Source organism: Drosophila yakuba, chromosome 2R (genome assembly GCF_016746365.2).
Source record: "Drosophila yakuba strain Tai18E2 chromosome 2R, Prin_Dyak_Tai18E2_2.1, whole genome shotgun sequence".
In the NCBI taxonomy this organism is placed as follows: domain Eukaryota; kingdom Metazoa; phylum Arthropoda; class Insecta; order Diptera; family Drosophilidae; genus Drosophila; species Drosophila yakuba.
Window position 1 is genome coordinate 19,351,945 of NC_052528.2, and position 27,885 is coordinate 19,379,829.

The 27,885-nt window shown below is 45.6% G+C and overlaps 3 protein-coding genes across 5 annotated transcripts in view; 2 read left to right on the forward strand and 1 right to left on the reverse strand.

The window, feature by feature from the left end:
* Window positions 1-27,885, reverse strand: part of LOC6531406 (semaphorin-2A) — a 46,227-nt gene that overhangs the window by 6,638 nt on the left and 11,704 nt on the right. For 2 of the 3 annotated variants that reach the window (XR_005560853.2, XM_015195829.3), the window contains exons 2-9: window positions 26,509-27,109; window positions 5,093-5,180; window positions 3,787-3,838; window positions 2,682-2,750; window positions 2,282-2,392; window positions 1,774-1,911; window positions 1,207-1,339; window positions 684-1,040 (exon numbers count right to left, since the gene is read on the reverse strand). Coding sequence is in view for 1 of the 3 variants with exons in the window: in XM_015195829.3 (XP_015051315.1) it covers window positions 684-1,040; window positions 1,207-1,339; window positions 1,774-1,911; window positions 2,282-2,392; window positions 2,682-2,750; window positions 3,787-3,838; window positions 5,093-5,180; window positions 26,509-26,833 (1,273 nt within the window). In the remaining 2 variants the exon portion in view is untranslated. The remainder of the gene's footprint in view (window positions 1-683; window positions 1,041-1,206; window positions 1,340-1,773; window positions 1,912-2,281; window positions 2,393-2,681; window positions 2,751-3,786; window positions 3,839-5,092; window positions 5,181-26,508; window positions 27,110-27,885) is intronic. The other variant, XR_005560854.2, reaches the window with a different exon arrangement.
* Window positions 6,182-8,359, forward strand: LOC6531407 (NADP-dependent malic enzyme). The gene is made up of 4 exons (XM_002092174.4): window positions 6,182-6,427; window positions 6,486-7,685; window positions 7,741-8,035; window positions 8,098-8,359. Exons 1-4 carry the CDS (start codon window positions 6,257-6,259, stop codon window positions 8,259-8,261), a joined length of 1,830 nt encoding a protein of 609 aa, XP_002092210.1. The 5' UTR covers window positions 6,182-6,256; the 3' UTR covers window positions 8,262-8,359.
* LOC6531408 (NADP-dependent malic enzyme) lies at window positions 8,224-10,651 on the forward strand. The gene is made up of 4 exons (XM_002092175.4): window positions 8,224-8,496; window positions 8,556-9,752; window positions 9,820-10,114; window positions 10,189-10,651. The coding sequence occupies exons 1-4, from the start codon at window positions 8,350-8,352 to the stop codon at window positions 10,356-10,358; spliced, it is 1,809 nt and encodes a 602-aa protein (XP_002092211.1). The 5' UTR covers window positions 8,224-8,349; the 3' UTR covers window positions 10,359-10,651.

Here is a 27,885-nt window from a genome sequence, read left to right on the forward strand (position 1 = left end):
CGGCAAAAATGGAATACAATTTAAGAATCACATTCTGGCCTTCGAGAGCGCCTCCATAATCGTTTGTGGCCATAATTAATTGCTGTGGCTTTCGACATTTTTTTATTTTTTTTATCACACTCGCCGCTGTCTGTGCAACATGCCCGCAAACTTTTCGTAATGAATTTTAAGTGTATGCCAGATTTTTTGCACCACTTTGCCCGGTGGCCGTGTCTGTGTGGCAGGATCTGTCTGCCCGATTGTCTGCCTGTCAGTCTTGGCACCGCTCCACACTTGCAGCCGGAGCCCGACTTTATGGTGTTAATGAACTTTCCGGGGCACGTTGGGTTGTTCAGAGTGTTGACTGTACTCATTACTTGGACCGGAGGTCCTGCAGTTAAAGAAATTCAGCTTGAATGCGAGGCAGCTCCGGCTTTTGCCATGAAAGAAGTGGGCGAGGGTAGTCTAAAGTGGGCGTTGCGTCTGCCACCATCAATTCAATGCGCACCATTTAACGCTCAAATTCCAGGGAAAAGGCCTCCACCTGTGCGCGTAATTCCATCCGCATCCGTCGCCGGAGAAAAGGAATCCCCCCGAAGAATTATGGACAGTGCAATAAATCACACGAGCATCCTCCCCACCACCACACACACACCCATTCACACACACACAGACACCGTCCTATATTTACAGTGAATACTCACCGTCGAAGGCCGCATTGATGTCCCGGATGTCGTAGCTGCACACAGCCGATCCAATCAGACCATTCGTATTCGTTGTGAACGTGGCATAGAACTTGGTATCGTCCGTTGGCATCTTGTACACCGATTGTATCTCATTGAAGTAGAAGGGAAACTCGCTGGAGATGCTGCAGTTCATCCGCGCCTTCAGATACGTGGCCCAATTCTGGCTGATCATGTACTTGCCACCGCGGTCGTTCTTGCACACCCGAGCCACGCGGGAGTAGACAGCTTTTCCGCAATTTATGTACTCCACGGCATGTTCGCGGAAGAAGAAGTACACAAATTCACCAATCTCAAAGGAGCCCACGAAGTTGGGTTCTGAAAGAGGAGCGATGAATATGTGATTTGTTAAATATTATTTGGATTTCAAGGATTGAAAGGTCATTTTGATAGCATTCAACATGAACAGGCAATATTAGTAGAGATTTATCTCATTGCAATTTGAATGCGGTAAATGTATGTATGATTTATGGCCACTACTTACTGTCCAGCAGCTTGGAGTCGTATTTCACGGTCCTCTTGAAGTTGGCCTCCTTGCGTCCATTCGTCAGGTTGTACAGGTCCGATCGGAAGATGACGGAATCCGCTTTGGTGAACTCTGCATTCGTGCCCGCGTACTGCATTATGGTTTGGCATGGGAGGATTGGGGGAAATGATATAGACATTGTTAGCAAAGGGGCAACTGTTGATAAGGCTCGAACATCACGCATACGCCCAGTAAGCCAGGGCACGCACGCACACAATTACGCCTAAAGTGTACGCACGTGCCTCCCTCTCTGAGTGAACTCATGTGTGTATGTATGTGTGCGTTTCTGTGCCTTGTGCTCTAATTTAATTTCAGCTGCTTTATTGCTGCCTCCCTTCTCTGTTTTTGCCGTCTTTAAAATTTTCTTGCCCCGTCCCAAACACAACTTTGCCAACTTCCTTCGTTGCCGTCGTTGGGTAGCCCGCTTTACTTTTGTAATTTTATTACAATTGACATTTTTCTTTTTATTTGCGCCTTCCTTTATCCGTACTTTTATTCCACTTCCGCTTTTCGGGTCGAACTTACCAGGGCGGGCAGGCCGAAGGGATTTCCGTTCTCCACATAGACGGCGGTTGAGTTGTCAGCAGGATCGTAGGGACACTTGCCAATGCCCAGGCCAATGCCGGGCACGTACTGGGATCTGGGTAAATGTGTTAAGTTTGCCTGGGGGTCAAATGCGGCGGTTCACAAGCGGGTGGGTTAAACAGAGAAAGAGAAAGAGAGAGTGAGGGAGGGAAAAAAGCAAACGAACGAAAAGCGCATTAGTTGACTTTAATTTTGGTCGCCCGCTGGGCTGAAATGAACTTCAAAAACTTGACTGACATTCACAATTAGGCGCATTGATGAAGTCGCTGCGAAACCCTTTTTTCCTACATTGCGAAAAAAGGATTTTCACTGTAGTCGAAAGGAATTCAGTAGAGGTTTGAAATTCATTTCTTAACTATTTAAAAGGGTGCTATGAAGTACGAGGTACTTGGACTTTAAAGCAGTCTTTTAAAATGGAACATTATTGCCAGCTTTTTTGTATACTTACGTTTATTACGTAATCCTTGGGATTGTGGGCGTTGGTTCCGCAAACATATAGCTTCTGGCCATTGAAGTTCATCGGCTGGATAACCCTTATGTGATTCCGGCATTCCACCTTCTTGTCAAGCGCCAGAAAATGCAATTGCATTCGATTTCAGTTTTCGTTTTGTTTTGTTTTGTTTTGTGTAATTGTAATAAATGTTAGAAAATAATAGCCGTAAGGAAATCATATGGTGGTTTTTTGGTTTTTTTTGTGGGTTTGTGGTTTTCGAAATGCAAATGGAAATAAAACGGACAGGACGGTGGCATGAGTTAAGTTCACAAATTTGTTGATATAGTTGATATAGAAAATTTGGCACATGCTTGGGAAGGATTTTAATGGCTATAGAAATTGACGGCGCACTCACCTCCCGTTTTCCCTTGGACACACAATTCAGAATATCCGATCCGGTGGGCTCCAGTATGAGGACATCGCGCTGGAAGCATGAGAAATGGCATTGGGTTTAAATTTATGTTGGCCAAGTTTATTGAAAGCGTGCTGGAATGCGTCCCCGCGAATCGAGCATGTTCAACCGAGAGCACGCGCCAGAAATTTTTTGGTATACTCGCATGTCGCGTTTTCATCCCGCTTGTGTTCTGTATGTGGCTCACGTTGAACATTTGTTTATTTAATTCGATTCGTTCATTTTTTTGTATTTTCTTTTTTTTTTTTGTTGGCGGCACTGGAATCGACAAGGAATCTGCTTTCGGTGTTTGTATTGCAGAAAATACTTTTGCCTAAGTGAAAGCCACAAATCAATGGCGTGGGTAGCAAAAGCCATCGACTGACAATTTTTATGCTTGACATATAGACACAATATCCGGTGGCTCTGTGGAGGATGCACTTTCCACTTTTATTTCCACTTGCCCCAAGTGTCAGTCCCTTTTGGCCGGCGTATAAGGTCTAAGTGCTGCGAATCGACTTGAAATGCCACTCCTTCTGCCCGCCGCTCGCCCAGAAGTCAGCACAAATAATTGCTGTTAAAAGCATTTGCTACGTCTCAGGAGGTGGCGATAGTGCACAGGGCTCGGACTCGGACTTGGTCTTGGATTGCAGCTTCCAAGGACGAAAAAAGCGGCGGAAAACGGTTGAACAAACGGTTGGACAGAGGCGGATATTGATAGTTGAAGATGGAATCATTAAAGAGCAATTGCGAGCTGTCAGTGACAAGTTGGTCACTCAGAAATGCAAAGGGTGGGTTCGAAGGCGTTTCTTTTATCTGCTATCAATGGCCCGTGAATTTATCGATTTTAATATCCAAATGCAACCAGGCTACGTTTTATGGGATGTTCATTTATTGCAAAGGCCTTTATAACCAATAAACCGACTACCATTAAATAGATATGGTTAAGTACATAACTTTGGGCCAGAAGTAAGCAAGCGTGCAAGGATATAGCATAACCTATTTTAAAATACTTATGTTTATACTATACTTTAGTTCGTATATCGTAGTGTAATCAAGCATTTCTTACCTCACAAATCGATTGGCTGATGTTGCGCAGATTGAGCCGAAATATGCGATCCCTGGAAGAGAAAGGGCAAATAAATGAATTAGCATGGTAAAGAGGAAAACTTTGTCATCCCCCGGCACTCGAGTTAATCCCCGAGTCGTGCCCCCTCATGCGATAAGTTAATGCCACACCAGTTGCCAGTTGGCAGTTGCCAGCTGTCTGGCCCCGGGAAACTTCAGCTCATTGACATTTTTTTTCTGTGCCTCTGCGTTGCTCTGCGTTCTTTTGGTTTGAAAAATCGTTGTCAGCCGCACACACCTGCTGTGCACCGGGCTGTCGGGCCTGCCAGCGTACTTATTGCAGTCAGTGTGCCCTGATTGATTGATACGTCGAATGTGGCAATATTGCCAGCCAGACAGAACTGAACAGAACAGAACTTAAAGCGGCAACGGCGGCCCATCTCTCGTCGTTTTCCGGCCACTCGAAACTTTTGTGGCGCCGTGAAAAACAAAAGGAAAACCCAAAGGGGCAGCGGCGGTCTAAAGTGTGTTTTATGTAGTTACTGGCAGAGTTTTTGGTAGCTTTCCCTCGACAACTGCGAGACCATTAATCTTCATTTCCCTGCCGACTCTCTAGGAGCCCCGCATTCGCTGACGAGAGCCGCCAGCTGTGGTTGCGTGGGGTCGTCGGTGGATTGGTGGTTCGTTGGTTCGCCGGGATCGGTGCCTCTCAAGTCAAGTGGTAATTTTGGTTACTTTGTTTGCCCGCTTTTAGGCGCACCGCTGCCCGTCATTTTCCTTGGGTTTTTCCGCACTCCACCTCCCCCGGCAGCCGCAAGACAGTGAAAATGCGGCCGTGTTCAACTTGCCGCAGACAAATGAGCAGACGGGTGCGCTCCCTGTCAAATTGCAGAACCCGGCACCGAGAACCCAGAACCTTCAGACTTTGCCCCCTCGTCCGTGGCATTAATTCATAATTATGTATGCCGACAGTGTGGCCAAGAGCTTGCTGGAAAAATGAAATATGCAGCCCCAAATGCGTCCGGGTTGCCAAGTAGGCAGCCACATGCTGTCTCAAGCGGAACTTTCTAATTGTCTGCAACCGGAAAAGAAAGTTTTCCCCAAATTATGGCATATTTTTCCACATTAAAAGGGTCTCACTAAGCTCTAAATATTTATTACGGTCAGTTGAAAACTATTTGTATTAATAATGCATTGACTTCTTTCAAGGTAAGTGGCTAACAACTGAAAACAATTCATTTTCATTTTATTCTTTCAAGCTGTTAAATATTTAATATTTTTTTCCCAAAAACTGATAATGTACTTACATGGCGCCCACATATAGCGCATTGTTGCGCTCATCCATGTAGAAAGTCTTGTAGTGCAGCGGGCCGCAACTGAAGTCCTGCACATGTTCTGCAAAAAGATGAAGGAGAAGATGGTATTGAGTATACGCACCGTGTACATTGATTAACAAAAGTTGAGACAGTTAATTAAAGCCTAATGTAACTGTCAGCAGCAGTTGGGTGGGCCAAAAAAGCGAAATGAACTAATTAAACTATTATAATTTCGGCTCAACAAACACAAAGTTAATTTATGGGGGCCTGAGTAAATACAACAGAGCATAAGGACACGGCTTTCCATCCTCCGCATCCTCGTCCTCGTTCTCGTCCATGTCCTTGCACATTTGACACTGACAGTGTCACGTACTCCAGCAAGCGATGTCACGTGCTCAAAGCCGAAGCTCGGACCCAAAAAAAAAGAAAAAAAACAAGAAACACAAGTCGAAAAAGTTGCACCGCTGTCAATGTCATTAACAAAAGATTGAGGCATTTAGCTGAAATTTTTACGACATTAAGTTGTCAACTAATTTGGCACAATTAGTGAAACAACCAGAACACAGTGCACACAAACAAACCCAGTGAGGAACACAAACACAGAGAGACACATACAAACACAGAGAAACATACACAAACACACACACAACAGGACAAAGGAAAGGACAGTGGGCAAGGACAAGTTTTTAATTTTTGGGCCAAAGCCCGAGCAAATCCTTTGATGGCCGCGCTAAGAGTCATTTGTGCTGACTTGGCCGGCTCCTTTGTCCTTTGGCCACTCGCTCTGCTCATTGACAACCCTAATGGCCGGCCAACAACAATAGCAGTTACAAAAGTGATTTCCATAATAATGCATAATGAGTGATAGATACGGAACTGCTTGTGACCTCATGCAAATTAGCCCTCATTTCGGCTGTTTCGCTTTTTTGGCACAATATCCAGGAGTTTGGTTTTGCTTCCTAAACACAAATTATTCCATTACATTTAATGGCTGTTTTATCAATAGTATCTCAAGCTTTAAGAAGGTCACATTGTTTAGATAGATTAAACATTTTCTATTCCCATGGCTAAAAGTACCAAAAGCGGCTGTGAATCAAAAATCAGTTAATTTTCTGACACCGCAGCCATTTTATTTAAATTTTTGTCTCCTTTAAGATGAGTTTCTTCAGAATACTGAACTTTGGCATTACACGACGAACTTCGATTTCGAACACACATCAATCAAATTGCGAGTGTTGTCCCAATTTGATTAAGATTCGTCCATCTTCATCCCACGACATTATTCGGGTTCCCATAGAGGTCGTGCTCTCCGACAAGTTCAATAAGGTAACCTATGCTGCATCTCCATGAGTCACCCCAGAGTCTTGACATTAGATCTCGATAGTCCTTGGCCTTCACATTGGAGGAGCGCCAGCGTTTGTGCATCCATGGACTCATGCCGGCCTGCGTTCGAACTTACGATGAGCAGATGCTGGCCATCGAGACCAACTTTCACTCCTTCGAATCGAATGTGGCCAGATATCGCTATTTGAGGGCGCTGCGCCAGGGTTACGAGAGGATGTACTTCCAGTTCGTGTCGAAGAACGTGAACGTGGTGCTGCCCATCATCTACACGCCCACGGTGGGCTTGGCGTGCACCGTGTACGGAATGCTGTACCGCGGCATGACCGGCATCCATATCACCAAGCACGATCGAGGACACATGAAGCAGATCCTGGGCAACTGGCCGTTGGCGCGGGAGGTGAGGGCCATCTGTGTGACCGACGGCCAACGTATCTTGGGCTTGGGCGACCTGGGTGCCAATGGCATGGGCATAGCTGTGGGCAAAATGGAACTCTACACGGCCCTGGCCGGAATTCCACCGCGTATGTGCTTGCCAGTTTGCCTGGATGTGGGCACAAATAACAAATCGCTTCACGAGGATCCCTTGTACATCGGTCTGCGGGATGAGCGCTTGCAGGGCGATGAGTACGTGGGCTTTGTGGATGAGTTCATGGAGGCAGTGGTCTCCACTTTTGGCAGTCAAACGCTCATCCACTTCGAGGACTTTGCGACACCCAATGCCTTCATGTTTCTGGATAGGTATCAGCAATGCTACTGCCATTTCAATGACGACATTCAGGGCACGGCCGCTGTTGGTTTGGCTGGATTGCTGGGCATCCAGAGGATCACTAAGAAACCACTCGAGGAACACGTCATTCTCTTTGCCGGAGCAGGAAGTGCTGCCATGGGAATCGCAAGTCTGCTCAAAATAGAGCTCATGTCTAGGGGTCTCACCGAGGCTGATGCCACCAAAAACATATATTTTTACGATCAAGATGGTGCATTGACCACATCAAGAAAAAGCATTCCGGAACTTCTTTGCGTGTTCGCCAAGAACATGAAGGAAACCAAGTCTCTAGAGGAGTTGGTCGAGCAAGTGAAGCCCTCAATTATTATGGGTGCCACCTCAGCACCCGGACTTTTCTCTGAGAAAATAATACGCACCATGGCGGCGAATCACGAGCGTCCTGGCATCTTTGCTTTCTCCAATCCTACCAGCAAATCTGAGTGCACTGCCGAACAGGCGTACAAATTCTCAGATGTAAGTGTTCCAATTACATGTAGAAAATCCCATTATTTATTTTAAATTCTTTCAGGGAAAGGCTATATATTCGGCAGGATCTCCTTTCCCGCCCGTGGAGTTCAACGGCAAGAGGCTAACTCCTGGCCAAGCCAACAACTGCTTTGCTTTCCCCGGTATGGTTTTGGGCACCATGACTGTGTTGGCCACTCGAATGCCAGACGAGATATTCCTTTTGTGCGCCCATGAGCTCGCTAAGTTCCCATCTAATGAGGAAATACAGAGTGGACGGATCTATCCCCTGGTGAAGGAGGCCAATAAGGTGGCCTATAAAATTGGCGTGGAAGCAGCCAAGTATCTGATAGAAAACGGTGAGTGACCAATATGCTATATTCCTATAATCCTTTAAAATTAAACGTTCTAAACCCATTAGGTTATGCTAAACGCACTTTAGAGCCGGATGATGTGGAGGCGTATATCAAAAAGCATGGCTATAAGCTGAACTACGGAAGATCGCTGGCTGAGACATGGGCGTATCCAAAGATGAAGCCGAATCCAAGTACAGCGGGTCATGAGAAGAAACAAAAGAAAAAGTAGGCGTGCAGGCGAACATTAAATATCATCTCAAAATTCCCAGATGAAAAGGTATCCATAAAATTTCGCAGTTACACAATTCATTTTAGCCATGGAATTTCGCCGAATGCAGCCATTGCTGCGCCTTACATCGCGGCCTCTTCTGAGTTTTTGCAGGCAGATCAGCGTTTATGATGACGAAATGGATCAAATCATGAGACCCAGCTGGCACGTCGTTATGAATGGAAAGTACAACAAGGTGGATAAGGATCTCTATGCCATCGAATTCCCAAAACTAATTGTATGTGTCTCCAATAGGGTCTTGCGTTCACCGTTAATGAGCGGCAACGTCTGGGCATCATGGGATTGATGCCCTGCTCCGTGCGCACCATGGATGATCAGATGAATGCAGCACATGCCAATTTTGAGGCCAGACCCTCCGATATCGGGCGATTTACATACTTAAGTGCACTCCACAATCGACACCGGCGACTGTACTACCGGTTCATCAAGGAAAATATCGAGAGAGCGCTGCCCATTGTCTATACACCAACGGTGGGCGATGTGGTGAGCACCTATGGGCTGAACTTCCAGCAGGCCATCAGCCTGTTCATCAGCATTCACGACAAGGGCCACATTCGGGATCTAATGCACAACTGGGTGGACGAGGGGGTGAAGGCCATCTGTGTGACGGATGGCGGAAGGGTCCTGGGCCTCGGTGATATGGGCGCCAATGCCATGGGCATTAGTTTGGGCAAAATGATCCTTTACACGGCACTGGGCAGCATTCCGCCGAGCACACTAATGCCCGTCTGCCTGGACGTGGGTACCGATAACCAAGCCCTGCTGCAGGATCCCCTCTATGTGGGGGCCCGAATTCCGCGGGTAACGGGACCGGAGTACGAGGAACTGGTGGATGAGTTTATGCAGTCGGCGGTCAAGTGCTTCGGACACAGCACCTTTATCCACTTCGAGGACTTTGCCACGCCCAATGCCTTGAAGTTCCTGGATAAGTACCAGCACAAGTACTGCTGCTTCAACGATGATATCCAGGGAACGGGTGCCACTGGTCTGGCCGCGTTCATCAATGTGGAACGCATCACGGGCCGTAAACTGGAGGACACCACTTTCCTCTTCGTGGGCGCTGGCAGTGCGGCACTGGGAATCGCCAATATGCTGGCCATGGAACTGGAGGTACGCGGCCTTCCTGTGGAGGAGGCAACCAAAAACATCTACCTGATGGATCTCAATGGTGTGCTAACTTACGAGTCGCCAAATCCACCGGAGCTAGGGAAAATATTTATGAAGCGCATGGAGCCCATGAAGGATCTTATGGCCGTGCTGGAGAAGCTGAAGCCATCCGTACTTGTCGGAGCCACTGGCGTGGCTGGCATTTTCAACGAAGAAGTACTGAAAACGATGGCTAAGAATCATGAACGTCCTGCAGTTTTTCCCCTCTCGAATCCAACTTCCAACTCGGAGTGCACCGCCGAACAGGCCTTTACACACACTGAGGTTAGATTTAGTATCTGGAGGGTATGTCCGTTAGTTATTTAAGACCTATGTGTTGTGTTTCTTATAGGGCCGCGTGCTTTTCGGTTCCGGATCGCCCTTTCCGCCAGTGGTCATCAATGGCAAAAGATATGTCCCCGCCCAGGCTAACAACTGTCTGACTTTTCCGGGCATCGCACTGGCCGCCATTACGGCAAAGGCCCGATATCTGCCGAATGCCGTATTTTCCGTGGTGTCGCACGAGCTGGCCAGGAGTACGCCGCAGGAACTGCTGGATGAAGGCACCCTGTTTCCGCCCATCAAGGATGCCAACACCGTGGCCTTCAATGTGGGCGTAGCAATGAGTCAGTATCTGTTTGATAATGGTAAGAACCAAAAAGTTGTTCCCACTTACTGTGCAGTCTTTATCAATGTTTGTTTGCATCCTGTGCTCTTCTAGGTCTTTCATCTATTTACCCAAAGCCCGACGATGTCTGTGCGTTTGTCAAGAGTCGCCTGTATAAATTCGAGTACCGTAATTCACTGCCAACTACTTGGAAATATCCCAAGGAACCGCCAGCACCCAAAGCCAGACCGAAGCCCAGGCCCAAGAAAAAAGCCACTAAGTAAACTTGGCCGGGATTCCGTTTTTTATCGAACACTACTGACCTGCTTTTCAGCTGAGAGAGGGAGCCTTGTGTGTAATTAGTTGCAGATGCAAGACTACAAGGACCTACATACACGAAGACGTACACATACAACAAAGTGGCACGATAAATGCCCGACATTTTAACGTTATTATTGTCCTGTCAACGGGAACGGAGAGCCAGTTGACATGCTCGTGCGCCTGTGTGTGTGTGTGTGTGTTTGTGTATCCAGCTGATTTGCATATAAAATAGGACGAAATGTCTGCTCACCAAAAATGTCAATCAATTTCTTAGCCTCCTTTGCGCTCCTTTTAGACATTTTTTCTCTTTTTTTTTGGTGGAGCGGGGAAAGAGTGAGGCGAGAGAACGTGCATGCATTAAAAAGCAATTGGTGTTAAAAGAGCAGTCAGGCGGCAGTCGCACGTTGTCTGCCTGTCTATCAGTTTGGCATTGGCATGTGCCCCACCCATTCCTCCTGCTTTTCCTCTGTTTTCCCTACGAGCGGAGAGCTTTTCCTCGGGAAACTTGCCCCTAACCAACACCAGTGCAAGGAAGCCCCATGGAAAAAGTGGAAGCAACAGAAATGCGAAATCATTTCCCTCGACTGACAGCTGTCAAAATATTTGCTCTCTGTCGATGGCTGCGTGGCTTCTGCCGCTTCTGCGTGTGTCCTTGTCCTCTGTAAATTTCATTTTAATATTCATTACTTCACACTTAACACTCGGCAAAGAACCCCATGTTGACCACATTCTGCTCTTAAATCGATGGCACTGCCAACGCGAAAAACTTAAGGCTAAAAAGAGATCTTGAGGCGACGGTCGGTTCGGTTTCGTTACGCTTAGCCTGGCTTATGGAATTTAATTGGCCATAAAAATGTATGCGGCTTGTTGAACGTGGCAGGCAGTAGCTGTAGCTGTAGCCGTAAATCGTAAATTTCCCTCATGCCAGTTTTCCGCATCGATTTACGCCCCACGATGGGGCTCTAAATTTAAATGCCAGCGGCAAAGGTTAAGGGTTTTCCTTCTTTATTTTTTTCCCCCTGCCCGGGGATAAAGATTATATGATGCGTCAGCATATAAATTATAGGCCAGATAAACCAGATAAAAGGCAGCTAAACAAAGTCAGTTGAAGGGAAACTTAAGGTTTTTATGTTTTACGTTTATAAGCACGTTTAACTCGGTTATAAAATGACAAATAAATTGCAAAAGGCAATGAATACTATTGGATATTGTGCGATTTACAGCCGAATCACAAGATGAATATTTATTCATTGACCTCAAAACATTTACTTGGCTTTTCCCGATAAGTGTAAACCTATTTTAGTTCAGTAAACATTTTCAGTGCTTTTCTTTCCGTTTAATTGTAGGTTTTTTCTCCATTTGAATTGGTTTTGCCTAAGCCTCAGTGTTATCTATCTGGCCAAGTAAGTCTAAGCTCCAAATGAGTCAAAGCCGAGGCCACAAGTTGGGGGCCAAAGCTCACTTGACTGTGCTCAGTCGATAAGTAGCCCCAATAATCACAAAAGTCTACTCAGCTCGGCCTCTGTTGCTTTTCGCCGACCGCTACTTCATCTTTTTGAAGATTTTCATTTATCTGCTGGCCAAGATAAAACAGGCAGGCCAGGCCAGAAATAAAAGTAAGGAAGGCAAAAAAAAAACTGAGGCAGAAAGCATGGAAAAAAGGAAGAGAAAGCGGCACTTAAATCCATTTAAGCGAATTTTTCAAGCATTAAATTTGCGTTTACGTTACGTATACTTAACTTCCAATGGCAACGGCGAAAATGGTGGGTGGTTGGATGGTAGGGTGGCAAGGACGCGAGTGGTGGGGATGCTGGGGCGAAGGACGAAGGACGAAAGCCTGAGACTGGCAGCAGGTAAATGAAAAATTTGCCTCCACTTTCCTGGTGCGCGGGTCCAAATGTATTTTGCATCATTTGTCTTAGCCAGGCCAAGGATCTCTTTTCCTATCTCTCCCACACCACACACACATAGAGACACACACCCACATACAGACATACGCAGAAAACACCTGCGTTTGCATATGGTCACAGTTTTCGGTCCGACTTCTGTTTCACACTACCCATATGAAAATTGTGGTTGTATTCCCTCCATCCCCCACAAACACACACTGGAGAACGTTTTGTTTGGCTGCGACTTCCATTGTTGTGTTTTGCGGCCATGTAAATGCCCTGCCACGCCCACCGCCCCTTCCCGCGCCCCCGCCACCGCATTGTTGCTGTTGTTATTGTGGAGCATTTTTTCTTATCTCCACTTTGCATGCCGCACACTGTTTTCCCTCCGTTGCCTTTTCTTCTTTCCAGACGAACTGACTCAGCACTTAATTTTTATTTGATTCTGTCTCAGTTGCGTTGCGTTGCGTTGCGGTTGCTTGACTTGGCTTCACTGTACTTCACCACACTTCACTCCACTCCACACCACCGAAGATTCAAGCCGAGTGCCAGGCAGTGCGTAATTTTTTATGGCGTTAATTTAACAATGATTGGCTTTTCAGCAGCCGTACGGAAGGCAAATCTGTACTGCTTGTCAGTTGTTTTTGCTCTTCAGTCAAATGAAATACTCTTCAAATTTATGTTGAGTAATGTCTAGCAAATGGAAAATGCAAAATTCATTTGAGGATTGTAAGCTTACTAAGCAGCACCAGCAGAAATAACTAGCATCCTGCAGGACCTGCTTCAAAGGCAAAATAATCATCAGGAAGTACGTTGAATCTCGTCCGTGTGCATTAAGTAGTTTTGTGGATACGGAAATGTAAAGCTCGGGTCGTGGCCATGCATCAAGCTTATCTCGCATCCAGCAGCTGAAGCTGTCGCACAAATCTCGAAGCCATTTGCCAATGTCCTGGCCACCAGCACCTGCATTCTGGCCTGGCTACATATAAATATGTGTTCGATATTTAACAGCTTCCACTCGAATGCGCCAGCCAAGCGGCGAAATGGAAGGAGATGGAGATCCTGGAGTCGCCGATGCAGACGAGACATATGTATGCAAAGTGAACTGCCGCCGCTGTTGGCCAGGCTTAAATTTGGCTCAGGCTTTAGGGCAAGTTTGCTCACAGAACTCGCCCAGAGCCACGAACAAATAGCAGTCGCACTGTGCGAAAAAAATGAATATATATTTTCTTAATTTAATTAACAACCAAACTGTCTAGAAATGCAATAAACGGATTTTCATTTATTGGAATTCGCACATTGCAGCTTATGTGCTTGAGCTATAAACTATCAAACATATTTTTTTGTTTTCGACCCTGCTTAATTCGCTTACGAGGTTTTTGTGGCAAGCAAAATAAACAATGCAATTACCACGTAAGTTCCCAGCCGCATTAATGGTAATGCACTACATGCTACAAGTATTATAGTTTTTCGTTCGGTGTGTGCTGTAAAAACCCAATAAGGTAAACGGCAAACAGCCTGCCATGCCACTGTGTGTGTGATTTTGTGTGTGTGTATAGGTTTGTGTAAGCACCTGGCATTTGTGTTGAGCACGTTCGTACCTTATGTGGGATTTAGCTTAGACTTCATTTTACTGGGCTGCGCTTTTGGTTTCATTCCGTGTGTCTCTTCAGGCCCTTCTTTATGCCAGTTTATGATGGCAGAGACGTAAAAAAGCGAGAAAGAAATTGGGCACAGCGCGGAGAAAGGAGAAAGAGAGAGAGAGAGGGGAAAAGACAGAGAGAAAGGAAAGCGCGACACAGAAGTGTATAGTATGGTGTGGTATAGTAAAAATAAAGCCATAGACATGGCTGGCACCGGCACTTGAGTCCCCTGCAGGCTCACCAGGACTCTCCGATGTCCTGGATAGCCAGACAATGCTGTAATCTAGAAACACAAACGTGCAATTCTCTGCTCACTGCAAATGTGGTTGAGCACACACTACGTATACGTAATATGAATGTGTGTGTGTGTGTGTTCACTTGCACATCCTCGACACGAAATGGCGTGGGAATATATTACAAGTTGGTTTACAAGGGAAGTGTGTCAGTGGCTTCGAGAGAAGCAAGCGAAGCAAGGGAAAAGCCAAGGATATACCAACTTAAAGCACTCAACGAGCTACCATTTTTAAAGCCAAATCCCGGGGATATGCGCCGGGATGCCGAAACTGGTCAAAAATTGAGGCAACATAATTCAGCGGATGAGTTTTACGACTCCATCGGAAGCTGCATGTTGCAACTGCAGCAGCGAGAGGAAACATTAGCAAGTCTAGACACCTACGTCATGCGTCAGCAACACTGGCAAATGCGGCAGGGAAATGCTGGAAGTGCGGCGGGCGGGGAGGGGGGTAGGGCCGAAAAAACGTGCAGCAGGACCAAAAGGATATGTACTCGAACGAAAGGAGCCGGAAAACTGAGAAAACTGGGAAAAAATGAGACGTCAAGCAGACGATGAAGTCGACGTGGTCTGACAGCCCGGCAGACAGCCAGCGAACTCCCAAAAGGATCTGAGCCAAAAAGGAGCAGAAACATTACCACGACCACGACCAAGACCACGACCAGCAGGAGCATTTGAACCTCTTGGCTTGTTTAATATGCTGAAAAATACGCGTCTCGACTTACTTCTGCCCGAATTTTCACTGTCCTTCCTTTTGCCCGCACAGCTTCCTTTCCACTTGGAATGCATTTCCGAGTTTTACATTTCCATTTCAATGTAACGACACATGTATTTGTGGTAAAAGCTTATGGGGAAAAACGAGAGGACGAGCGGAAAATGGCGAGAAAAGCTGAAGAGTGGGCGGACTAAAATTTCCGTGGAATTCATCAGGCGATCTGTGCTTTGAAGCGTTTTTAATTACAGCGCATAATTGGAATTCGATATCTAACCACGTCGGGGTCACCACCTGAAATTACACCAAATACCAGTGCTACACCCCCGCGGGGCTTGTGGTTTGAGTGTGTGCTGAGAACTTTCCAGCACTATGATAAAAATTTTCCAATTACCAATTTTCCATATTTCAAAGCGCCCGCATAAATATTTATGGCGAAAATTTATGAAAACTAAACGTGAGAGCCACACAAAGTGTGGGTGCCTGGCATTCACATAGCTGCAAGTCACACACGTCTAAGTACACTGAAAAAACTAATGACCTCTGTTATTTTAAGCATAACAAGTGGAAAATGTATGTTACAAATGTATGCTTATAGAATATAAGTTGGTATCTTAAAGACCTGAGCCACAAATGCAGTTTCAATCTACCGCAGAACTTGACTAGCTGAACCAAAATTGAAAAGGTTTCGATACAAATATTTTGTGCAGTGCCCAAATATATTTACATTAAGCTGCGAGTGCAGTGGATAAGCTTTTACTATGTACATGGAATGGGGGATAAATCTCTTGCATATTTTTTAGGTGATTTGAATTTTTTAGGGCGGGGGTGGCACTAAATTCTCCCCCAGCTTATCCCCGGGGCTGTGTGTCAGCGTGTTGAGCAAGCTTCCAGCTGAATATCTCTGGCCATGAATGTGGCCCAGAGAGCACTTTCCCTGCTGCCCACCAATTCCCTGCGGCCACGTGACATTGGAAAGGAAAGCCACGTTTGCATGCCAAGCCAAAGGACGCCGTGTGAGCTGAATGAGTGGTACAAAAAAAAAAAAAAACAAAAAAAAGAAATGGAAAGCGTAAAGAACCAGAGCGGCGGCACTTTACCTTGATTTCCCCAAAGCTCAGCCCAAGCCGCCCAGCAGCCCCGCCCATCACTCACCTACTCAACTACTACGCCCAGTGCGCAATTGGCCGCAATTTGTTTTCAGCTGCTAAACAAGTCGGCGGATTTGGGGCTCGGGGGCTTTCCCTTGACGCCTTCGGTGCGTTGCAAGTGCTAATTAATCTTAGGCCAGGTACACTACTTCAGCGATATGAAGTGACTGAAAGTGACTGGGAACTGGAAGTGACTGAAGTGAGTGCTCACACCCCCGGAGTTCAGGATACAAGACGACTACCCCTTGCCATGATGGCCATTAATTAAATTACGCAGAGGAAAAAGTTCAAAAACACATAAATCAGTCTGAATCATTGGGGCTGTCTCTCCGCTTTCGTGTGTCTGAGTTCGTGTCCGTGTCCTTTGGGCCAGATGGCTTTTTAGTGCCCTTGCGGGACTCAACATAAATATTTGTACTACTTTCCACTTTCCACTTTCCGCACCCCACTTCCCTGTGCCCATTTGCGATCGCACACGCACTGATAAACTCATTTAAATGTTAATGCAGCGTCAAAAGTTTCTCGAAACGTAGGAAATTGCATGCATTTTATTGGCCATTATGTGTAGCCCGTATTGAGACGTGGTGGTGGCTCCGTTTTGGGTGGTAGTGCACTCTGCCCCGGGTTGAAGTGCTTCCCATCTTGGTTTAATAACTGCAACATTGTTGCCTTAACCCCTGATGTTCGTGTGGCAGGAGGACGAGGATCTGAAGTTTGTAGAATGGGTGTGTGCCTGTCTGCATGTTAATTATGTGGCGAAAAGGAAAAACTAAACAAAAACACACGAGCTGAATTTTCCATAGGGTGGTGTGCCAATAGCGATGTGCAATGGGGGTCGGAAATGTAGGACAGGTGAGTAATTTCGTTATAGTTAACGAATTTGTACATTTTTGTAGAATTTATATCATCACTAAATATCGTTTGCTCTAACTAATACCTCTGCTATTGGCACTAGTGAGACCACATAAATAGAAACTTTTTCCTTATTATATGTATGTATTTTTGCGGCTTTAGAGTCTTTTGCACATAAATTTATAAACTATTTACTAACTAAGCACACGTGAAAGTTTTGCTAATTAGTTGAACGACTGCAGATGCGGTTGAAACTTCGCCCGGCAAAAGACAGAGCACCCTGCTCCACCCTTTTGCAGAATGTCCTGTGGCCCACTTCATGTTATTGTTTATAACACATTTGCTCATCATAATAGGCAACATTTTCGTAAAAACATGCCAAGACAGTGGCGGCACCATTAACCCTGTTAATGCTGCAATTATGCGGCAAGAATTATGTTCGGGGTAGCAGGTGAGCAGGCAGGTGAGGTGGCAGGTGAGGTGGCAGGGGAGGTGGCAGGGGAGGTGGCAGGGGAGGTGGCAGGGGAGGTGGCAGGGGAGGTGGCAGGGGAGGTGGCAGGGGAGGTGGCAGGGGAGGTGGCAGTTACCGGGGCCGCACTGTTACAGTGGGTAACTGCCATAAATCCACAGCGCCTTGCCGAAACTTCGAGCGTCCCTAAGTGTGTGTGCGGCATAATGATAGCTGGCTGCGAGGAACATTTCCGAAAGGAGTGAGCTCCTGAAGCTCTCCTGCTGGCAACACAAATACAAAGTGCTGATGGAGCTGGAGATGTAGTTGGAGATGGAGCTGGAACTGGAGCCTTAGATGGGCAGAATATACGTACAATGGCACCGAGTTGTAAGTTTAATTACCCACATAACAGAGACATGAAATCGCAGGCAGGAGGAGGAGTAAGAGTAGCTCAGCAGCTTTCGTCTAATTAGACAGACACGCTCTGACACAGTTGATATATAGAAGTCCGATTCTCCTTTACGATCGTTTTATTGTGTTCGGTGTCCGTGCGTGCACCATAATTGCATTCGCCACACCGAACTACTACGACTACTACTTCTACGGGCTATGCTGCTACTGCTGTGCCATTCCAGCTACTGCCATCATATAAATCGTAAAAATGTTGAAAAATAATCATCATAAAAGACAAACAAGAAGCCATTCGGCACGCAAGGTGAGCTGGCTCCACCAAGCTGGCTCCACCACCTCTGCATCGCAGATATTATTTAAGTTTTTATGTCCTTTCTTCGGCTGGCGGGTCCTTCGTGTCCTTTGCCGCTTGAGCACATAAATCATTTGACTTGTTTGCCCTGCCCAGCACGCCTTTCTCTTCATTTACTCATTAGATTTTGGGCCATTCGCACAGTGTCTCTGTTTGCGCCCGGCTTTTTCTCGCTTTCATAACACAAAGGACATAATAATATGCTTATTTCCAGGCTACACCTTTTGTGTCAACAGTGTCCCCTGATTCGGATACTCTCCTCCTGCGTCAGCACAATTTTCTCCATTTTCTCAACAGCAAAATGGAAGCAACAGCAACTGGCCTCGACGTTGATTGGCAGCTTGAATTTGGGGGTTTTTCGGCTGGTTGCCTGCTATTTTCTTAATTTTCAACACGTTTGCTTCTTTCCCTTTGAGGCATTTCTTTTTCCGGACACGCCTTTGCCTGGGCGTTTGGGCGGCCGACAAAAGAGTATCTATTTCGTGACAAAAGGCAACTTTAACTTTCCCCACTATAACTTCACTGTGGACCAAGACGGCTACTGCTTCCACCTGGGAAACGAAAAACACGGAAAAAAGTATGCTAACGCCATGCAGCACGCACATGTCGTGGAGTGTTAAGGACGCAGTGGAGTATCCTTTGAGCCTTTTTGCGTTTCGTATGCGCATAACTTTGCACCTCGACCTGACGCCGCCAAAGTGCGTGCGACACATATTCTTACAGAGCGAAAAAATATCATATAAAAGGGTTGGCACTTCGATTTTATGGCTGAATGACGCATATTGCCAAGCGATTAAATAATAAAAGAGAATTTAAATATATATTATATTGCTCTATGCATATAAGGATATTAAATTGAGATGTTACGATTTTTGTTTTTATACCAATTGCTGTAATAAACTTTAAGCAACACATTTAGTGTACTTCTCATTTCGCTCGCAACTTTTTCTCCCTGTTGAGCAGAACTTTAAGAATTCCCTTAAAGCAATCACACACAGCTTCCTTTGGACCTCCATCTTCTTCTCGGAATAAGGAGGATGAATTCGGACGCATTTCTTTGACGACGCGTGGCCTAAATTGTTTCAAATTACAGGACAGCACCTTGCTGCCCTAATCCGCAACTGTGTATGTGTATTTGTGCGCTTGTGTCAGTATCTCTGCCTGTGTATGTGTGTGTGTGTGTGTAGGTTTGCCGTTTCCGGCAGCTCATTTCCGTTTCACCTCAATTGGGTAAACCAAAAAAATAAAAGCTTCTTCTATAAAACTCGTGTAGCACTAAAAAATCGCATAAAGGCAACTCCGAGGGGAGCACATGCAACGCAGCAGGTTGCGCCGTTGCCTTCAGAAGGGTGCATAAATTAGAGAGTTAGACGAGGTGGGAGGTGGTTTGGGTGAATGGGTGCTTTCCGTGTAATGGCAAGGTTGCAGTTGACCGTAGACAGCTGGCAGAAAGGCAGACTGGCATACGGGCAGACGGGCAGAAGGAGACAACAGACCGGTGGAATCCACCCCCTGGGAGGAATATCGGCCAACACCTCAGCACTTATTTATGGTGGGGCATTTTAAATTCTACCCACCTTCGGTGCACACAGCGCACCACCCCTGCTGCCCCTTGTATCTCGACTAATTCGAAAGTGTGGCAAATTGCACGGCACACAGGGTCCTCCGCCCACTCCGCTGTGCCACAGAAACCGCGCACCCCCTAAAGGAAATTTGGCCCAAAAATTGCACGGTAATTGTAGCCGCTAAATTTCACTTTTGCTCGGGCTTTGCGCCAAAAGGTAGCAGCCAGCAATTGAGCGGTTACAACGGCGGGAAGTAACAAAAACAACACACACACACATATAGTGAATTATGCGGCAGACTGAAGTTTTACCCCGCGTTGAAAAACCCCCAACCCGCCGCCTCATCTCATGACAGCCTGGCCGGCAGTTTTCATTTTTAAATTGGCGGTTTTATGTGCAATTCGAAATGGCAATGTATGCAGGATGGCTTGTGGGTGTGGGCGTGTGTGGGTGTGTGCGCTGTGCCATGACTAATATTTGCACACACCCGCAAACACACCACTACAGACGTGCGCATACGCACACTTACAGCCACAGACAGTCTGCTTGTTGTACGCATTAGCCAAATTTTATTGCATACTTTTGTGCGCTATTGCAATTTAATGTGCCCCCACCCATGTCCTTTTTGCCATCTGCGCTCCGTGTGCGGTTTTATGCTCCACGCATAATTTTTGCGTAACAATTGAAATACTCGCAATGCGAATGCAAAATATCCACGAACCGAGTTGAGATTTATATTTTGCTATTAAGCCACATTTGCCGGGCCAAACAAGGCGCGTCGCCATTGTCCCTTTTCCCCCAGCAAACACACCGCTGCTCACCGCAAAGGGAAAGTTCATTTTTCATGGAAATGACTTTATATGATTATATGTGTCGGTCCTTATGAGCGAACGGTGCGCGACGCCACATTAAGACGCTTTCAATGCCAGTAGTCGATGGGTGCTTATTGAATGATTTGAATATGGCTACGAAAGTCTTCAAAAATGAAGTAGAAATCGGAAAATATTTAAACTTTTGTGGGTGGGATGAAGAACGAGGAAAAGAGTTTAAAAAAAAACATTTTGCAGGTGTGTAAAATTATTATAAGATATTAAATATTAAAATTTATAACAGCTCTCTCTAAAAATTAAAATAATTTTATTGTAAGAAATACTTCAATCAGCTTTCCATAAAGTAATGTCAAGTTCTGTGCAGTGCATATAAGAAATTATATATGTCCCATTTCATTGGAAGCCTGCCCCAGAAAATGTGAAATGTATTTGTTTATCATAAATACTTTGTCTTCCTCTTTTGCGTACCCTATCTCGTTTTCGCCCCGCTTCAAGTCCTGTATATACAGATGAAGTGTATATTTTCTCGCATTGATTTCAAATAGCGTGACTGCAGGACACCACAGTGCCACACGGCGTATGCGTAATAAATATTGAATATCCATATGAAGAAGTTGTTTGGCCATAACTTCCCTTTGTCTGCTGCTTTGTGCGTGCGAGTGTGTGTGTGAGTCTTTTGTTTCAGGTTTATTATTTATTATAAATGACTGCACATACACACGGACAGAGCGGAGAATACCGCTTAAATACCGTTATTGAGTAGGGATCCGACTCCGTTTCAGGACCTTCAGTTGGGAGTATCTGTAAAGGAAACAGGTCAATCGATTCCATTCTTTTTTCCTGTCTTTGCTCCCTTTTCTGTCTTCTCTGCCACTTCGTAGGCGTTTCATTGTGAACACAATTTTCAAACACAAACACACGGACATGCTGCGCTATCTGAGCATTAATTAGAAATGGGTTTTCCACCCATACCCTTGGCATGAAACTTCATCCGTCTGATTGCTTTGTTATCGCTTTCCATTGTGCGTCGATTAAATGATGTGTTAATTCTTCACCCCTCCTCCCACGCAATCCATCCGGAATATATGATGCAAAAAAGCTCCGATACATGCGTTTAAATCAGACAATTACCATGCAAGTCGAGTCCGAAAGGGAGAAAGGCTGCACTTAATGCAATTATTTGGCATAGCACAAAGTTATTTCTGTGTCATAAAAATGGACAATAAACCAATTTAACTTTTGCAATATGCTGGCCAGCAGCAACCCCCGGGAAAATGCCAAAAGCACAGCCCAACTCCCCCCCCAAACTTTTCCCAGCCTTATGCTTTCGGTCAAAATAGTTCGGTGTCCACTCTAAAAATCCAGCACAAACGAACTCGTGCGGCGGCGGGTCTTCCCCCAATTTCACGCTACTCCATATAAAAATTCCCCCGGAAAACAGAAAGGGGGGAACTCGACCAACCACCACCACATCGCCACATGTGTTCGGGGGTCAGGCCATAACTTTAATATATTTCACTACGAATTATTTCTGACGGACACACACCCTCATCCCCTTTGCTCTCTCCTAATGAATGAACATATTTCGGCTGTTCATATTATTTCTCAGCCTTTGCCCTTGCTGTTATCCTTGTGGTTGGTGTATCTAAATGCGAGCAGATAATTGAATTCGAGTGTAAGTAAGTGCACGGTGAGGTGTCCATGTGAGTTCCAGTGTGTACAGTGCTTAGCGAAACGTTAATGCCATTCCTGAAGATCAAAGTTTGCAATTTATGTCTAGTTTTAATGATTATTTATGTTTATGACATCCTGGCGTGGTCTGAAGTTTCCAGTGTGCTTGTAATGGCCACAACTAATGAGTGAAGGCCCTCTGGCGATGCTTGTTGAGGTCATGCGAGGTCAAGATGCATCATGAGAATAGCCACAAATTAGGCCTAACTTATGCACATTCAATTTTCAAAATGGTAATTTCGTTCTATGCTTCCACTAAGCATAATAATTACATTGGCAGGCCGGAATAGTTCTTGTTTCGGCTTTGTAATATCATTTTATGATAGGCTCTTCTGTTAATTCTTAATAATTAAAAGCTGTTTAAGCCTCGTCCTTGCGGTTTAAAGTGTTTAATTAAAAACACACGGCTGACAACAATAGCGGCGAAATATTGTCAGCTCTGGTGTTATGGCCATCGGGCTTTCGCCCATCATGTGTCACCCGCAGCAGCAGCAACAGCAGCATAAGTTGCATCTGCAGCTGCGGCAGCAACAGCCACGGGAGCACATGGTGCATGCAACAAAAGCCGCAACGGTCATGTAAAGTTAATTAAATCAAGCGACATGTGTTTTAAATAAATTGAATAAACTCGGCATTAACATAAAACGAAATTCATTTTAATAGGCTTGCCGTAAGTTGTTAAACCAAAACTATAAACAAGTTGCCATTGTCGTTTCAAACGTCCCAAAGAAAAGTTGAAAGACCAAAGTTTTAATGCGTATTTACTTGTTTGTTTGTTTCATTTTTTTTTTATGTGTGTTAATGCGTACAAGTATAGCATCATTACGCTAACGAATTTATGGCAAAAACCACACACACACTCAGCCGGAGGGAAGAGTCGGAGGGAAATTGGAATGGAAAACGTAAACTTTTATAATCAAATTTAGTGGCGCAGACATTTCTGGTTTAATTAATTTGTCGTCATTAACTTGAGTCGAAATGCGAGTGGCTTTGAAACGTGAGGAGAGCTGGCCGGAAAAGACCTCGAGTAGGCGCATCCCTGGCTCCTCTTGTTTGCGGTCGAGGAGCCCTATCCTTCGAGGTGTCGATACACACACAAACAGAAATACACAAACACACTCAGACTCACACACTTTCATCGTCTGGCTTTTGTTTGTAGGGAACAAGAAACCGCAACTCGTGTGGGTGCTGGCGTATTTATATCCGCACCATGGTATCTTTGTATCTGGGGCTGCCGCATCTGATACTTGGTAAGGTCACAGGCGCCACGCCTCTGCTCTTTGCATTAAGATAAATTACACACTCTGTGTGTCAAACAAGCATTTGTACTTGCGGCCGAGCAAGCGAACTGAATTATGGCGCAGCAGTTGCAGTTACAGTTCTCCAAATGGCTAATGAATCCGTAGGCCGGAAATCGGGTCAATGCGATTGTAAATTATGGCTTAGTCGGCTTTGGATTTGGCCCAAAAACCCAAACGCACACAGGTGAATCTGCTATTTACGGCGGAAACACACATGAAAGGGAGCGCAGACCTGTATTGATTTTCTTAAATTCGGCAACCAACCTCCATCATCCCCCGAATTGCGTATACGCCCTGTTGGTGGCACATTCATTGATTGTGCTTGCGTGTGTGCTTTTCGATCGGTTTTGGCCAATTGTATCTTTGACTTTGACTTCAATTGTGTGAATTTGCTGATGGACTTATGAAATGCGCCTGGCAAAAACTTTTGGCCCTCCTTTGGCGTTTACAGCTGAAAATTGCTGCTTAATTGCTGAGCTGGGTTGGCTAATTTAGCCGACGATGGCTGCCCACAGCTCCGAGTACTGAGTACTACATCCACCTGCTGGTCGAACGTAAAAGTTTCCTCGTTTTCGGGCCGAAAAAAAAAAGAAAGGGAAGTGCTGGGTGAAACAACAAACTTTTGTTGGCTGCCAGCGCTAAATGCTCGAAATTCTTTAAGTTTACGAGAGGAATGAACATTTGTGAACAGTTTTCATTTCCCTGCTTTACGGCTCCCCCGGCCATTTTCCTGTTTTCCCGCTTTTCCTGTTTTTTGTGCTGTTTTCTTTTTTCGGCTTTGCGTGCGTGAGGGAAATAAGGAGCAAAGTTCCTCTGTGTGTGTGTGTTTGTGTGTGCCTTTGCACCCCTTTTGTGCTGTTTCTATTTACGCAATGTCCGCAACTTTGGTCCAAAAACCAGGTGGATATTGAGGTTGCGTCTGGGGTTTTTTTTTTCTGGGGGTCATTTCAGCGGGGGAGCGCTAATATTCGCCATTAAACTTTTGCTTGTTTTTCTTTAATTAACAACGCAAACATCTGATATGCTATCCCAACGCTTTTCGCCTCGTACTTTCCTTCTTGTTTTCCCTTTTCGTTTTTTTTTTTTTATTTGTTATTTGGTCTGGTTTTTGTTGCTTACTTTGGCGTCTCGGAAAACCTTTATGAAGTTGAAAATATCCTTCGTTCCCTTTTTTATTTTTTTGTGGGTCGCCGGAAAAGTTTGAGCGCTTAAAACTCGTTTCTGTTTACATTTCTGCGGTTGGAAAATCCCTTCCCAGATTGCAGTAATTGTTAGGATGAGAATCTTTGCGTAAGCCCAAATTGTTTATGTAAATAAAAATGCGAGACAAAGGCGAATTTTCACACATAATAGCCCCGGCTAGTCATAATTTCTGATGAGCATTAAAAAGTTTTGCATTGCTGCTGCGAATAGTATTTGCTGCAGTTTGTTGGTTAAAGCGGATTACTTACTCACATTCATCCGATATGCGAAATGAGTTTTAATTATTCAGCGACAGCTCAGTAAAACGGGAATCTGTGTTGGGCTTAGCTCGGCTTTCACTCCATAAAAAGTCCACTTGAAAACTAATTAAACACTAATAGTTGGGGTGAAAAAAAATAAATAAAATGCAGAGAATGGAGAGCTTGGGTAAAATAAAACACATCTTAAGTGGCGGAAGTGACGGTCAAGATGGGGGCAAGTCAGGCGGTGGAGTGGTGGGGGCGGTGGGGATGGTTGAGAGGTCCTGCCGTTGAACAAACAACGAAACGAAGACCGTGCAGCCGGGCAAAAGTTTTTAATTTTGCTCGAGTACTGGCGGAAAAGTAAAGTACAAGGAAGCACAGGCTGCTGCGCGCGAATGAGTCTATAAGTTCTGGAAAACTCCCGCTCCCCCACCACATCGCCGATCCCCTGAACGCCCCTATCGACTGCATACAATGCGGAAGAGAAATGTCTTGCCGATGAAATAAAACAATGGCAAAACAATAGCAATGCGAACGAGTTCTGGATGCCAAATGGCCAGAGAGCCGGGTGAAAAAGGATAACAGACGTCGCCGACGGAAGTGGACCGAAATGGCAAATAAAGAAAAGGAGCATGGGACGTGGGTGGCAAATCCGCTTAAAGTGAAAATTATTCCTTTCGGCCATAAAAAGGGAAACCCCCACGGCCCACACACACACTCACAGACACACACACACACAGAGACACTCACAGCCACATCTATTTCGGCTTCTTGGCATTCGCGGCTATGTAAGCTGTTGACTTATTTCCCAAAACTTCGATTTCGGCCCTCAGCCCATTGTTGTGAATAGTTTTGTTTGACGGGGCTTAGCTGGGCGGGAATTCGAGGCCGAACAAAGTGAGGAAAACGTTTAAGCCATTCTATTTGTATTTGAAATATCTTTGGGCGAGGGCACTAAAAAAAATATTCCATTTCAACGCTCTCACAGGATTTTCTTTAAGAAATTTTATGTTTGATGTTGTATTTTGTATTCTCTTTTGCTGTGGTATCATAATATAACAAATTCGGAGAACTGCAAATAGAACGGAGCCTACGTATTTTGCTTGTGTTTAGGAAACTGTTTGAATATAATTACTTACAACCAGCACCATATGCTAGTAGTTGTGCTTTAAAAATGTCTTTCTTAATAATTTTTTAACCACACAAGTTGGTGGTGTTTTTCGGGATAATAATATAAATATAATATAAATAATACATATTATATATAGTATATGATTTAAAGAACTAAAAAGAAATCCAAAGTGTCTGCTTTATCTGACAGTGCAGCACGCAGTCAAACTGAATTTAGTTGCCATATAAGCCCGTCCTAATCCGGCAGCAAATTAGACGGGACTCCTTAGCCTTGGCCACCACTTAGACTTACCTTGACTGCAAACGGCGGGGCGAAGTGGGTTGGGACAATGGCACTGAGTAACTGGAGGGACTTACCTTTGTGGTGGCGCAGATGATGGGCAGCAGATGAGCCCGTGCAGCAGGGCGGTTCGTAGTATAGATTCCAGGTGTTCTCATAATCCGCCCGGGCGTATTCCACGTGCACAGTTTGGGCGACCAGGACGAGGAGCAGGGCACTGAGGCTACAGAGCCTGTGGTTACCTTTCCCCGTGGCACACATGCTGCCTGCCTGCCTTTTGGCCTGGCTTAAATCGGCAATAGAGTATTTTTGTATCTTAGCGTTGCAGTTTGAGTCACTGACTTTCGCGTATGTCACTTTCTTCACTGATTGAGCAATCTTTAGCTGGGCATTGAGCGGCATTGGCTGCGATCTATTCTAAATTTGGCTTTAGCTGAGATCGTCCCGTCACACACACATGTTCCTACGCTTTCGCTTCCGTTTCCGTTATCGCTTGCGACGCACTCGTTCACGTTTTCGTTTCCGTTTCCGCTTTCCCTCTTCACTGTGGCGCGCACTTCGCGAGCAGCAGACACGAACTGAAGGCTTTCGCAACGAGGAAGTGTGTTAAATAAACATACTCGCTTTGGGCTTCGCTCGTCTTGGCAGCGATGGTTCGGCTATGAGTTCGGGAAAAACCTGAAAGAGCGAGAATTTCGTGAGCATTATTAGTTGGGAAATGCGACGCCGGCGCAGTGGAAAATGTACCGCGCGATGAGTGGATTTCCCAGTAATGTTTGTGTTTATGCCAAGTGTATTGAACTCATTTGCAACGGGCAATGTGCAACGTGCAACGTGCAACGTGCAGCGGAGTCTGCAGCGGCTACATTTTCAAGGGTAAATGCAGCAGACACTTTCGAGCGAGCAACTGAAGTGCATACAAGCCACCCACTCCGCCCAACTCCTGGAAAAACAACCGGACAGCCCAAAGCGAGAGCAGACGGCTAGACGAGTGAAGGGTTTTCGGATGGCAGGGGAAATGGTTATGGGAAGGGGTATGGGTATGGGCATGGTAACTTCAACCGGAATATAACAGAGAATCGGGGCTTTGAGCCTAGCAGACGCCTGCACTTAAAGTATGCTCGTGCATTATTATTTATGCATATGCCTGTAGTTCTATGTGTGTGTGTGTGTGTCTGGGAAATTCTCTTCTTTTTTTCCCAATGCTCCGCATCGCGTAGCGTCGCGTGTTTCAATTTGCAATGCAACATTGTATGCTGCAAAAAGTTCTCTAAAGCCAGACATAAGTCACTCAGACAGGCCCCCGAGGGGGCGGGGCGCATTGGTGCTCGGTGCGGGAAAAGCGGGAAAATAGGGGGCGGCGGAGCGGTGGGGATGGAGATGGGGATGGGGCCGACGGCCAGACAGAGTCGAGCCCAAAGACAATTAGGCATTGTGTGAGTGTGCGGTAACCT

Excerpts from the sequence above, each read along its gene's own strand:
- LOC6531408 (XM_002092175.4), top strand. The coding sequence starts at position 8,350 with ATGGAATTTCGCCGAATGCAGCCATTGCTGCGCCTTACATCGCGGCCT. Across the intron at positions 8,497-8,555 it reads TGAATGGAAAGTACAACAAG|GGTCTTGCGTTCACCGTTAA; the intron begins GTGGATAAGGAT and ends TGTCTCCAATAG. Across the intron at positions 9,753-9,819 it reads AGGCCTTTACACACACTGAG|GGCCGCGTGCTTTTCGGTTC; the intron begins GTTAGATTTAGT and ends TGTTTCTTATAG.
- LOC6531407 (XM_002092174.4), top strand. The coding sequence starts at position 6,257 with ATGAGTTTCTTCAGAATACTGAACTTTGGCATTACACGACGAACTTCG. Across the intron at positions 7,686-7,740 it reads AGGCGTACAAATTCTCAGAT|GGAAAGGCTATATATTCGGC; the intron begins GTAAGTGTTCCA and ends AAATTCTTTCAG. Across the intron at positions 8,036-8,097 it reads CAAGTATCTGATAGAAAACG|GTTATGCTAAACGCACTTTA; the intron begins GTGAGTGACCAA and ends TAAACCCATTAG.